We start from the raw sequence: 13,819 nt of genomic DNA, 5'->3' as shown, positions 1-13,819 counted from the left end.
ACACACACACACACACACACACACACACACACACACACACACACACACACATATATATATATACATACGTGCGTGCATATATATGCATACGTGTATGTAACAATTGCATTGTTCAAATAAAATTGTAACATTGGCTGTGTTCAGCAGAAAAAGTAGTTTTGCAATTGTTGTAAGTTTCTTTTATATAATTATTTACACATTTAGAGCTAATGAGAAACCAAGAATAAAGGCGCAATTAAAAAGCACAAGCAATAGAAACAGGAAATGACAGATTTCAATCTATATATACCAGAATATATGATAGAAATCTGTTATTACCTGTTTCTTTTTCAAGTGTGCATTAAGCTTAAGAACCAATTATATTAAAAAATTTTACAACAGTCGCAAAGTTGCTTTTTCTGCTGATCCAAATATTGATGTTATATTACTTTTGATGTCATACTGAGAACATGAGATGTCATACATGAGAAAAATTTTGGGTTGAAAATAAACAATTCAGAAAATTCTAATCATATCAACCAGAATTCTAATTATCCCAATTAGAATTGTAATATACACATGATATATATAATAATTCAACCAGAATTTCAATTAATACAATCAAGCCTTCCAATGCTTTATTATTGATGTTACTTTTAGTTGATGTTTACTGGGGAGTTAACGAGTTTTAATGTAATGATAAATAATATCATGTTTCATGGAACGTCACTGGGAAAGAAATTGACGTCGCGAGCGGAATCGAAGAAGCGAGATCACTATTGAGCGTCATCCTCAAGAAAACGTCGTCTGTTTTATTTCGGGTGGGCGCTTCGAATCACGTGCTATCGGCAACCACTTCTACTCGAATCTCACTCAGTGGTTCCCACCGGGATCTTCGACAGATCGCTGGCAATCCTCTCACATTATCCTCGATGATCTGCTCAATCGGCGCGTCGCGATCTATGGAAATCGGTGGTAATCAATTTCCATCGACAATGAGAAATGGCAGGCTTTCCTTCCGGTTACACCACGTTATATCCACCGCTTGAAACGAACATGTATACTTGATACGGTCAGGAGAAAAAGATAAATTGTAGGGATTTAATTCGTAATCTATATTTATTACAGCCGAAAAAGCGTCTTTAAAATCACGTTAATTTATATATTAATTGAGAATCTCTGGAATCTCATCTTTCAAGAAACCAAGCCAATATTTCTTCGTAACTGGTTATATTGATCAAATGTCTCGTAGTGCCGTGATCGTCATTTGAAAGCACGTTTCTACGAAAATTTTCACGGAGCCACGATTTTGCCAAACACAAAATTAAAATTAAGATCTAATTATAATTAATTTAATTAACGTTGCTAATTATTTCACACTTCATTTAATTGACGCGCTTTCTTTCTGTAACAACTGTTGTGATAGGCAATGATTTAACAAAAGCACCAGCAATAACAAACAAATCAATAACATAACGATACTATCACAAAAAATGCTATCAAGTATACTGAAAAAAGCAATTTATTTTATTTTAACGTATAGTATCTATTATTAAAGAATTGTATTCGCCATGTATTATATATTCCCAGAAACTATTGGAGTAAATCTGATTCTAAAAAAAATAAAATCCCATTTTTAAAGATTGGAAATAGCAATTTTTTTTCAAGACTGGTTCAGTTTTTATTCTTTAGAATGAAGTTCCTTAAGAAAATTTTAAAAATAATTGAGACTGAAAACAGAAACAGAGTCTTCAATGCTAACAAATACGTTTTCTTTTGTTGTGTCAAAACGTTTTCTTCTGTTGATATTGACACTAAAATCCGATTATTTCTCTACGTGACTCCGTCGACGCAGATTCGGTAAGCGTGAAATTCACGCAATGAGGGACAGCCCGAAGTTGCGAAACAGGCGAGCGACGATAGCGGAAGCGTCCAGTTAATATCGCAAAAAGTTGCAACTTCGCGCAACGAAGATGGCTTGCGTTCCTTTATCAAAACCACTTGCAACTCGTGCAGATATAAATAAGACCGTGACTCGATGCTCTTATCGCGTCATATCGCCGTCTCATCGTTCCCTATCAGTGCGATTAAGCACGACCTTAACCCTCTCGCGGGTTCGCCTCCGTGGCACCCTTTCACCGACCGTCCTCCCACGAAGGAATTTTATATCCACGGAAATAAATAATTATAGAGCGAGTGACGTGATAGTTTTTCTCAACCACATGAAAATTTATTCGTGTACAAGGTGTCTGAAGAACTCATGATTGTCGTAACGTTGGACTCAATGGATTCGAAGTCAATTTTTTCGTGGTAAAAATATCAATTATTTTAAACTAAGCGTTTTCGAAAACGCAACTTGAATCTATGTACGAGCACAAAATGTTCTTTAATTCATTTTAAAAGGAATTCACTTATCAAATTTTGATACAAGTACAATTGTAAAAGTATATATGTAATGAAGAGTTTCTTCGATAATTTTTCATTTTTTTTTTTTTGTATTTTCAAATAATTACATATATGCCTTTTAATTACTTATATCGAAATTTTATAATTTTATAATTTACAACATAATGGAATGTATGGCTAAGAAACTCTCGAAATTTAGAAAGAAAAATGTATATCGAATGTACACTCGAATTTTTTCTGAAACGTTTATCTTGGCGTTGTTGGTGAGAAGAGTCGTGGCTCTCGTCGCAAAATTGTCCCCTTCTCCGATCTGTTAACTCCCCTTTAGTATCCTCTCGTACCTCGCCGCGCCTCGACGATGACAGTGAACTAGAGAGAGGCGCGATGCACGGTACAGTGGTGCGCCGGTAGCTACGGGAGAGGGAAAAATTCAATGAGCCTGTAAGGAGGTCGGTTATTTTCTTGCGGGCCAGAGAGAGAGCGAGAGAGAGAGAGAGAGAGAGAGAGAGAGAGAGCACTCTCGAAGTTCACTGACGTCTCGTGGCGGTGACGGCGGTCGGTTGATTAAACTCTTTGCCATCACGTCGGTCTTCCTCTTATCTTGTCACCCCTCAAAGCAGCATTGCTTCGTGATCGATCTTTACCAGTCGAAGATTGGAAAAAAGGGCACGAAATGTTCGATATTAGTTACGCTTTGTTTCTTACAAAGTCTGAAGTTTTTATCAAATTATTTGCAGAGATTGCAAATTGGAGATTATAATTTTATCCGTTAAATAATTCAGTTTAATAATTTCACTAGTCAATATCATATTTTTTCTATAAATGGCCACATGGCAAAATTTTACGCTTTACGAGCTAAGAGGATATTATATACATATGTATATAATAGCAAGAGAGAATGTCAGATAATAACAAGAGCAAAAACAAATTTCTGCAAATTTTTTATTGGTGAAATTCAAAATATAATAATTATGCAAATCATAATTCAACTTCTCAGTAACGGTCGTGTAATTTTTTTCTATAAGGCGAAAAAGTGAAAATTTTATCATTGAAGGTAATGGAGAAATTTGTCACTCTTTAATGTTTTCACTGTAGGAAAAAAATTACACGGTCACTATCCTGGTTATAGTGCACTGTCTCGTTGGATCGAATTTTATAGCTATATTTTTCCGCTGGGAAAACATGCAACACTTGTGCAAATCGGTTTACGTATTTTCGGTGTTAATAAATAATTTAATCTTTTTAAGGTTATGAGGTTATCGTGACGACAAAGAATACGTAGTTTAAAGGATTAAATTGAATGTTATTAAATTGAAAATATGTGAATCTATTTGCATTCAATTGCACTCAGTGTTACACTAGTTTTCCCAGTGGAAAATGCTTTAATCGATTTCCAATTTGCAATCCTCGCTCTCCAACGTGTTGTCTGATACGTGTATATTTTCCTTAATTAAATGTAGAAAGCTGAGGAAAACACATAGATTTATTGATGAATCATCCTTCGCCTGACCTTATATGCAGCTTGTGCTAAGGGGTACAACACGCCCCAGAAGAGGGAGCCCCTTTTAACCGGCGTCCCCTGTCGCCACCCCGTTAGGATATCGACCCAGGAATTGCATCCTCTGCGTTCTCGTCGACCACCCTCCAATCGTCGCGTTTCTCGCAGGATCTCCCTCGCACTCCGATTCATATCCTTCTACGTTCCTTCGGTCATGTGGAACGAGCGGCGGTACATTAGTACGGGTGTCGGCTATCGAGGACGTCCGTATTTGAGTTTCACGCCATAATTAATGATCACGAATCCGCATCACGAATATTTGCTTCCACGAAATTCGAGCTGACGTTATGCGACGTTATTTTAACGAGACTGAACGTCACTCGATAATTGAACAGCCAGGAGGAATCTTGTACAAAAAATGTCCGCAATTTGAATGTAACTTCAATAATCATTAACATTTTTAATGTAATATTTATTATAATTAGAAGGCGTAGTAATTTTTATCTCTAATCGAATATTGTAACTTTCAAAATATAGATGTTTGTATGACACGGAAGATCAAGTGGTCACCCTTTGAGTGCCAATTTCACTTTCATACATTTGCCAAAACTGAGGGAAAATTTGTAGCGATGTGGAATCGGATTTGTGTAGATACACTGAAAGAAAAATGATGTAGCAACAGCTACTTCTTTTAATTGAAATTAATTTTCTTAATTCATAACAGTATTAATCAAACAAATAAAATTGTGTCAAAACAAGAATATGGTATATTTGTCAAATTATAATATTTATTTTTTATAATAAATACATAATTTATTAAATATGTCATGCTCAACAATTATTTTCAATTAAAATAATGCCGTTGATATAATATTTTTTTTCAGTGTAAAATGACACAACTTGTCATAAAAAGGACTTAAGAAAAAGAATTTCTTATAGCTCTTTTCGATACTCTACAGGATCACCAAAGTATTTGGCCACATATTTGAAATTGATTCGAATGATCATTCTCTTTTGTAAGTTTAGATATTTTTATTGAACGATACAATTTAAAAGTTGAGATGGCAAGAATTGAAAATGGTAAAAGTATTCCGGCCGTTTCCTTTAGTCCATTTGTGTCCTAATCCGGCATGGTTGTATTTCACGAATTTCCACGGTGCGGAGAGAAAAGACGACCGACGAAAGTTCGTAGCGCGCGGCACGTGCCTGAGAGCCAGGGGATAACTTTAGAAGTGGATCGTCGGATCTCTTTTAGCATTGGGATTCGCGCGTGGGAAGAATTTATTTTGGTAACGCGTCCCCCACGTATTTTGCTCGCGAAATGGGCTTAAACGGCCCGACTGACACGGCAGCGGGCGACGTGTGCCGATTGCTGAATGCCGATGTTATCATGTTGACGCGAGGTGGTCCTACTGATCCAATCAACCTGACCATTGTAGGGCGACAGTCAATCGAACGATGAAATTCATGCGATTTTGTGTTCAGTTCATCACTGACAGATGTCAACGAATATATTCGTGATTCTATATATTCAATCCCTTTCGTAATAAAACAACCTTCGAACGAAATAAAATATTACCGATAAAAAAATATCTCGGAGATTTTTCCTTAAATTGATAAGAAGGTATAAAATACACGCGATAATATATCAATACGTTAACGTTTTAAAAACGTCAATAAAACATCGTAATCATTTATCTCGTTTTTTTTTCTCGCTTTCTCACAATAATATTGTTTACGTTTGTTTTATTAGGCATCTGGAGTAACAGTCGCGGACGTTTGCAAGACAACGTACGAGGAGATAAAGAAAGACAAAAAGCACCGATATGTGATTTTCTACATCAAAGACGAAAGGCAGATAGATGTCGAAGTTATCGGACCTCGCGACGCGGCTTACGACGCTTTCCTTGAGGATTTACAGAAGGGCGGCAGCGGAGAATGCCGTTATGGCCTGTTCGACTTTGAATATACCCATCAATGTCAGGGTACTTCCGAGGTAATTATCTGGCCACATATCTATTTTCGTATAAACTAATGATATGTATATTAAAAATATTATTAGAGCTATTTGATAAGAAATATTTTTTTAAAGGTATATCATTGTGTGTTATTCTTTTCTTAGGCATCCAAGAAACAGAAATTGTTCCTGATGTCGTGGTGTCCCGACACGGCCAAGGTTAAGAAGAAGATGTTGTACTCGAGTTCCTTCGATGCTTTGAAAAAGTCGCTGGTCGGTGTGCAAAAGTATATACAGGCGACAGACTTGTCGGAGGCATCCGAGGAGGCTGTCGAGGAGAAACTTCGAGCTACCGACAGGAATTAGGAGTATTCCAGCAAAACCCAAAACCACTATTATGAGATAAGAAAAAAGAAAATCAAGTGGAATACAGTACATTGCGAATTAACTTCCCAGAAACAAAAAAAAACAATGCTCTATACTGTCGTTGCATCGAGGGTTCACGTTTTTACACATTTTTCACTTTAAACGAGACCGATTATCAAGTATTTTGCGCTACATATGTTAGTAATCATGGGAGCGAATATTATAGCAAAAGTAAACAGAAATGGAAAAAAAGGAAGGAAAAATAACAAAGGGCAAGCATCCCTTTTCATACTGCGAACGTTGTGTGAATCTGTCTAATATTAATATTATACTATATTATTATATAATTATAAGATAATTGTACAAGAATACAAAACAATTTACAACCAGTAAGATCCAGAATTATTAAGCAGTAAGATCCAGAATTATTACACTTTTTTTCTCACTGGCTGTACAACATTTAAATTAAATTCATTTCATTATGATTCCTTATGATGTCCTGTCAGTAAAACCTATTGTATTCTCAACATTTTCGCACGTTTATTTCGACACCGAGACTATTTGCGAAAGGTAGGAAAATAAACTATGAGAAAAATAGAATGAAAAATATTGGCCGATAATACAGCATTTGTAGAACTTGCCGAGACAAATTCTACGTAAAGCAAAATTTCTGCAACTAGTCTCGACTGACGATATTGTTTCCAAACGGTAAAAGGCAGGTTCCGAACTATACAACAGAGGTTACCGACGAAATTAATTCGTAAATTATTAATACTTATTTTTATATCGTTTTAATTATACAAATTATTCGCAAAATTGCAGTAAAAATTTAAAGATGAAATCACAAAACAGTAAAAATTTATACTCTAATTTTTGTATATTATGACTAATGATTGTCCAGAGTGAAGTAACCAACCGTGTACGAATGATACTATAATCTTCGTTAATGAAAATGATACATTGATGTGCAAACATGATTGATAACGATAATATTTAACAATAGCCATATCATATACGCATAAATTACAACAATCTACTTTATATTGTCCGCATTTTATACAACATTAGTTAAATCTATCGCGTGTTATGATTAAAGTACATAGCGTACTTAATATTAATGATAAGACCTGCGATTGATTACAAATCGATCCGCTTGCATCCGTTGTCAGAAGATAATGCTGCGACATTGAAGAGAGCTGTATGACTACAAACAGATAACACAAGTTATTAATCTTTAACAATTACTACTTATTTTATTTTTTTAAACTTAATTCTTTTCCTCTGTATTCTCGCACATATTTTACGAATCGTAATTCTGCTTAAAAATGACGTGAGATGATATACACATTATCATGATATTCTTTTCTATAAAATTTTAACAATTCTCTTTAAAGGAAACTTATTTAATCTTAATAAAATAAGTTTAATATTTGATATTGTATAGATATGAATATGTTGGGGCATGTATGTCTCATTGGGCATAAAAGAGTAAAACTGAGTTGAATAAATAACATAATTTATTTTTATAATTGTCGATTGAAAGGATAATTCTTGAATTGTCGAGATGTTAAGTACTGAGATAGGAAAATTCTAACAATTATTTTTGTATTTGTATTACCAAAATAAATAAGGTCACGATATAAATAAAAATTTTTAATATAGTTTAATATGATCGAGAATACAAGAGGGATTAAGATTAATTCTTAGCAATTGGTTAAAAAGGAAAAAAGATTGAAATAAAACCGTCAGATTTACCTGCTATCCTGTTCTGCTCTTGGTCATCATCCATCTCGGAATTTTCGCTGGAATCGACAGCTGCAACGTGCAAAATAGGACACGATATACTATCATACGATCCGGGTTTCCTCTTACGGACGTATCTTCCCTCGCAATCACTATGTCGCGCGCGAGCACAAAATAGAGGGAACGAGAGGTAGGAGGCAGCGGATATATGCGAACGACTTATCTTTATTACTTACAAGCTCCTTCGGTGTGAAAGCGCAGTATCTCCGAAGGGTGACTCCATCCGTAACGATTTCTGGACAAAACGACCGCCTCGTAATAGGTTGCCGCGTCCAACCCTGTCAGATTGAAGGAGCGAACGTGCACCGGGCTGATGTCACCGCCGCCAGCAGGGATATACAATTTGTGCCACTCACCGCCACCATTCTTCTACGACATTTAAAAAAATAGATCCGTAAAAATCTTCGATCATGCTGAAATCGATTTTTAAAGAACACAGAAGCGCGATCCATAAGAACCTAATCTGTTCTATATAATATTATTATATTGTTTTATTATATAGTTATAAGATTATTGCAGAAGAATGCAAAATTTACAAGTTAAACGGTGAGAATGGAATAATTATATTTTTTCTCATTGACGATAAAGTATTAAAATTAAATTAATTTTATTACAATTTCTGATATTTGGTCAGGAAAACTCATTACATTGCCAACATTTTTCACATTTTCAGTAAATTATTTCAAGGCCGAGACGACTTGAAAAGATAAAATGAAGGAAATGAATTACCCCTCAAAAGAAGGAAAAAAATATTAGCTGATAAAACAGCTTTCAATCTTCGTAGAGCGCGCCGAGACAACCCAACAAATATTTTGTTACTTCAATATTCTGCATTTCGCTCTGCACTTCCGGCATCTCTTTTTCATCTTATTGCGGATTCAGGTAACGGTCAAAATAAGAAGCGTATTTTATGACTGAAGATTCTAGTAATAAGCCGTCGGGCATTGCCTTTTGTTCGATTATTCCTGCGAACCCTTGCATGCGCGACAGCCATCAGAATCGTAACGCGAACAACGCACGAAAACCACAGACTGGATCCCACGCCTCATTTAGAAGAGGACGAAATGTTCGAATTTGAGATATTGAATTCATATCGATTTTCCCGTAGAAGATTTCGTATGAAATGGGGCTTTATTGATTTAATTCAGTGCTGTGAACGGATTCTTACCTTGTATCTGCGAAACCAAAACTGATATTGGATGATAGGACTGTAACTGTCGACGACCCAGATAAAGTTGTACGACGTGCTAGAGGCGCTGCCAGATTCTTTCTTGAACACTGCTGGATTCGCGATCTGCGATAATTCGATGATCTTCTCGGTGATTCCCATGGAATTTGATGCTCTGCACGTATAGGAACCGGAATCATTTGACGTTACGTATCTTATCAATAGACTGTAATTATTCTCGGTGTTATATTTCACTATCCGCGACGTATAGTTTATCGTCTTGTTGTTGAAATACCATTCAACCTAAAAGAAAAGAGACGAGTGCAAAATTCTCATAATTTGTCGAAACGTTAATTTTTACAATTTTTCGATGTACGATATTGGTAACGTTATTCCACTCGAATCGCCGAGTGCTGTGATAATGCAATTCTCCTTGACTCGCTCGGTCATTTTTTTGCGAGGAAGTAAAAAAAGTACAGTAAGTCACGTGCCCCACGAATATATCGATTTGTCACGTGCGACTAGCTTTAAAGGATCACGGTGAGAAATTGCTTGGTAGATAGGAGGGGCGGTTTCATTTAGTTACCAAGCGTGAAGAAACTCGTTGAAATCTAAAAGATGAGAGAGAGAGAGTGCCGTATTGCCAGAAAAATATTTCGTGTTTGTATTGGACGTCGAAAACCCGCCGATCGATCGTATCGTTTCGGATGCTTCGTTATTGTAGATAAGAGGGAACATTTTTTTATCGCATATTAAAGTTTCGGAATTCGGGACGGGAGTGTAAAAATTTATTTTTACAGTATATTATACGTGAGAGTTATTGGACCCCTGTTTTATCTTTTCAAAGTATTTTACGTTATTTTATAGTAGTTAATAAGGGTGCGGAGATTATTCGACCGAGGCAAGTAATCAGGTGCATACAATTTCGCATTGGCCTCGAGAGAGGACAGAAAAAAAGAGAAAGAAGGGAGAGACGAGGTCTTCATTCTTGCAGAAGTAAATTTCATTCGCATTTATTTTTCGACTTTCTTGTTTCTTGTGGAAAATCCTCGATTTAAGGAAGTTTGTTGATTTAAGAAGTTGTAAGGCATAAAACACATATATTAATATTTACGCCTTAAGCAAACTATATACATACATGTGAAAATTGTGTTTATAACATTATGTTTTTATTGAGCAACACATTTTTATAGATTATTTATATTATTTGATATTAGTTTTATTATTATAAACAAAAATTTTTTAAATAATAACAAAAATCTAAATTTTTTTATACAAATATTTTAATTATTAAAAATGACTTATGCAAAGTTTCATTGAGATTCACCAATTAGTTTATAACAAATAAATATTTTGTTTATTTACTGAACAAATTAATGTCTGCATCTCTATTACATAAATATTTTTGAATTTATAAAGTACTTATATATAAAAAAAATTGAGATTTTCTTGTATTATTCTCTAATTTTTTTGTATTACTTTTATATATATATAAATGCAATTTAGAATAATCTGTAATTTTTCCAATAATTCTTAACATATTGCATTTGCCTTACTCCTCCTTAAGGAGTTGCTCTTCAATATGCGGTTAAAGTTTCACTACAAATGCTTCGAAACATCTACTTTTTATCAATCGAAAGAAAGAATTTTATTAATTAACCAATAAAAAAATGTTGCAAAGTATTTGTAGTATCATGTTGACCCTTAGAAGTATATCGATGAGAGATACGCCTACAGCCCACGACTGGTTTCCGGTGGGAAGTTCGCTCGCGTACTTGCGATGTAATTAAAAGTCCGATTACGGGACTATGCCGAAGTGACTTGCACACGCGCGCACGTTCTTTGCAAGTTACGTCGTTAATTATTGTTCGAACTATTAATTAACGCGCAATTGCGCGCCATTGACAGTCTTAGAGAAAAGCAGTCTCACCTTCGCCTCGGGCCAAGCGGACACCGTACAATCCAGCGTTACTCGTATCCCCGGATATGCATGCACCCATGGTTTCTTCACGTAGATCTCCGGCTTATCTGCGTAGATACTCAATGTATATACAGCATTAAAAGATTTACTTTATCTGGGAATAGTCATGTGGGGTGGTTTTTATACGCCAACGGTGAAACAATGTGAACTGTAGGATATTGTTTCGTATGGATATTGTTTAACATATCCTCTTTCTTTTTCAATAACTATGTTTTACGAATTTTTAAATATATAATTTCACCCAAAATTCGCAATAAAAATAGCGTTAATATATAATACTTAACGTGCTTACTTCGTTGACGGAATATACGGAATGAACATTAATATGCAATACTTTATGTGCTTATTCCGGTTAATATTTATTTGATTTTCGATTTACTTTTCTCAGAAAATCGTGATTCAAGTCCACACGTTCTCGAATAAATTGAAAAACGATAATATACAATATGTTGTTAATAATAGGGATTTCAATTTAATGAGAGTGTAAAAATACCCCCCGTGAGCGTTTATATTTAAAACAAAAAAAAAAAAAGATGACTACTCAAATTAAAGATTCGATTGCGATAATATTCATTCGAGTTAATTGATTTAGGCTCACTTTAACAAAAGTATATCAACTTGAATCTCGGTTTAATTTAATCTTTATCTTTTTGTAATTCTATAATAGAGAGAAAGATAAAAAGTAAATTAAACTGAAATTAAAGTTAAACTACATTCGCAGAAACGAGCATTAGAGTGATTCCAGTCAAGCTCCGATTAACTAATCGGCAATTAATTCAACTAACAGAATCAGCAAAATTTCAAACTAAATAATTCGTTATATCCGATCTAATCTTTTTCCTTATTAGATTAGACGAGAAATTAATAATTAATTCTATCCGCGTTAACAATACAGAACAGTTATTGTTTGATAAGATTGTTAATAAACTATCAAAGTTTGGGTCTAAGTCACTCTAGTTATTTAATCATATATACATTAAAAGCACCGCACATGTACGCAATCATGTTGTTTATGTCTCTAAAGCAGCATTTCTGGGATGCATATAAGACTTGTTTTGATATTGCAAAAGCGAAAGGATTGTTAGCGCATTACAAGGTTGATTAACATCTGCAAAACACTCGTAGCAACTGTACAAATCAGCATAATTGGCTCGCTCATGCGTTTGATTGGAGTACTAAAGGGAGCAATCTGCGGCAATTTCTTAATTGTGCTGCTACGTGGCGCGAAGGAGGAATAGGGCGCGATTTGCATGATCGTTTCGGTGCGGTCGTAATTAAACTCGATTAATCGCGGGTGCTCCCGAAAGCGGAGCTCCGTAAAGCCCGTATTACAGCTAATAATGAAGTCACATAGCGTGCGTGGATACACATAGATTCAGGTAGGAAGCTAACGTTATTTGTCGTCATGATTTTGAATCGCGACAAATAACGTCGGTTCGCCTGCAGATAATACACCGGGACTCACATCTGATACGTAGATCTATATGCGCCTCCGCCGGTTCGCCGATTCCGTTATTGGCGACACAGGTATACCTGCCGGAAAGATTTCGGTTGTCGGCGGAAAATCTCAGGACCGCTCGAGTGTCCCTGAATGGAATTTCCCTGCCCTGCGAAGAAGAAGAAGAAGAAGAAGAAGAGGAAGAAAACCACGCTTTACCATCCGCGACAATGCACCACTCCAATTTAAATTGGCTTGTGATCCGATCGGGGGAAATCTCACGAACGGACATCCGCGTCGAGTTTCATTCTTTTATTCCGTTCGTTCATTTTTTTCCCCCCCTCATTCTCATCAAACGTTTCCCATCAACGTGGGAACGTTTGACGCGGATGTCGCGTAATATCGTTGGCATATATAGGTAATGGTATATATCGAATAGCCCAGGAATATCGATTACCTTCGTCCTCCAACTTATGATGGGGGCCGGTACACCCTTCGCCACGCATTGCATTATCACTTCCTCGTTTAGATCGACCTCCAGCTCGCCGCACTCCGGCACCGTCTCCACGCTGGGTGGATCTGAGCGGAATGGAGCGCGAACGAATAAATAAAAATCTCCGCAGTACGCGTTTTGTAAGTCGACTTCGCACCGTTCGCATCATGTTTATGCAAAATTCAGATTCCCGCCTTGAGACAGACGAGGAGTCCCGGGCGGGAGTCTCGGTAGAAGTAAAACGGTTGGACGCGATATCGTAGATAGGACGCCGCAAGAACTCAAGAAGACGGATAGACGTTTCAGTTCGGATTCGGGCAAAGAACTCTAGAGTCCTTTCGACACGTCGATTCGTCTCGATATACAAGAGACAGATTTTTCCCCCTGGGACATCGCATGGGGGACGGTTATCGTGGGGTATATACATGCCGCAATGTACTCACACATCACTTCGATCTCGTGTACTTGCGTGACGTGTCCCCACGGAGATGGTCGGATTGCCTGGCACACATACGGCCCGCTATCCTCCCGTTGGACGTGGTGGACCCGCAGGCTGCCGTTGCTATACAGGGTGATTCGTTCGGACGACCGCTGCTGCTCTTGCCCGAAGCTGCTTTCGGCCAGAAGGATCTCATCCCGCCACCATCTCACCCTAGTTTGCGCGTCTACACGAGCAGAAATAACTATCTCTTTCCATGTGCTTGAACAAATCTCTCCGCCCGTGTCTAAA

At 36.5% G+C, this 13,819-nt stretch overlaps 2 protein-coding genes across 2 annotated transcripts in view; one reads left to right on the top strand and one right to left on the bottom strand.

Annotated features, from left to right (window-relative positions):
• Window positions 1-6,262, top strand: part of LOC108749465 (cofilin/actin-depolymerizing factor homolog) — a 7,800-nt gene extending 1,538 nt beyond the window's left edge. Inside the window, exons 2-3 of the mRNA XM_018488214.1 lie at window positions 5,637-5,879; window positions 6,006-6,262. Coding sequence (XP_018343716.1) covers window positions 5,637-5,879; window positions 6,006-6,206 — 444 coding nt within the window. The 3' untranslated portion in view covers window positions 6,207-6,262. The remainder of the gene's footprint in view (window positions 1-5,636; window positions 5,880-6,005) is intronic.
• A 776-nt stretch (window positions 6,263-7,038) lies between these two features.
• LOC108749463 (limbic system-associated membrane protein-like) overlaps window positions 7,039-13,819 on the bottom strand; it is a 10,254-nt gene continuing 3,473 nt past the window's right edge. The window contains exons 3-10 of the mRNA XM_018488213.1: window positions 13,533-13,754; window positions 13,054-13,175; window positions 12,624-12,765; window positions 11,108-11,205; window positions 9,178-9,480; window positions 8,186-8,378; window positions 7,962-8,021; window positions 7,039-7,410 (exon numbers count right to left, since the gene is read on the bottom strand). Coding sequence (XP_018343715.1) covers window positions 7,271-7,410; window positions 7,962-8,021; window positions 8,186-8,378; window positions 9,178-9,480; window positions 11,108-11,205; window positions 12,624-12,765; window positions 13,054-13,175; window positions 13,533-13,754 — 1,280 coding nt within the window. The 3' untranslated portion in view covers window positions 7,039-7,270. The remainder of the gene's footprint in view (window positions 7,411-7,961; window positions 8,022-8,185; window positions 8,379-9,177; window positions 9,481-11,107; window positions 11,206-12,623; window positions 12,766-13,053; window positions 13,176-13,532; window positions 13,755-13,819) is intronic.

Source organism: Trachymyrmex septentrionalis, unplaced genomic scaffold (assembly GCF_001594115.1).
Source record: "Trachymyrmex septentrionalis isolate Tsep2-gDNA-1 unplaced genomic scaffold, Tsep1.0 scaffold29, whole genome shotgun sequence".
Classification (NCBI taxonomy): Eukaryota; Metazoa; Arthropoda; class Insecta; order Hymenoptera; family Formicidae; genus Trachymyrmex; species Trachymyrmex septentrionalis.
Note: the sequence above shows the minus strand (reverse complement) of the source record. Positions and strands in the feature narration are given on the sequence as shown.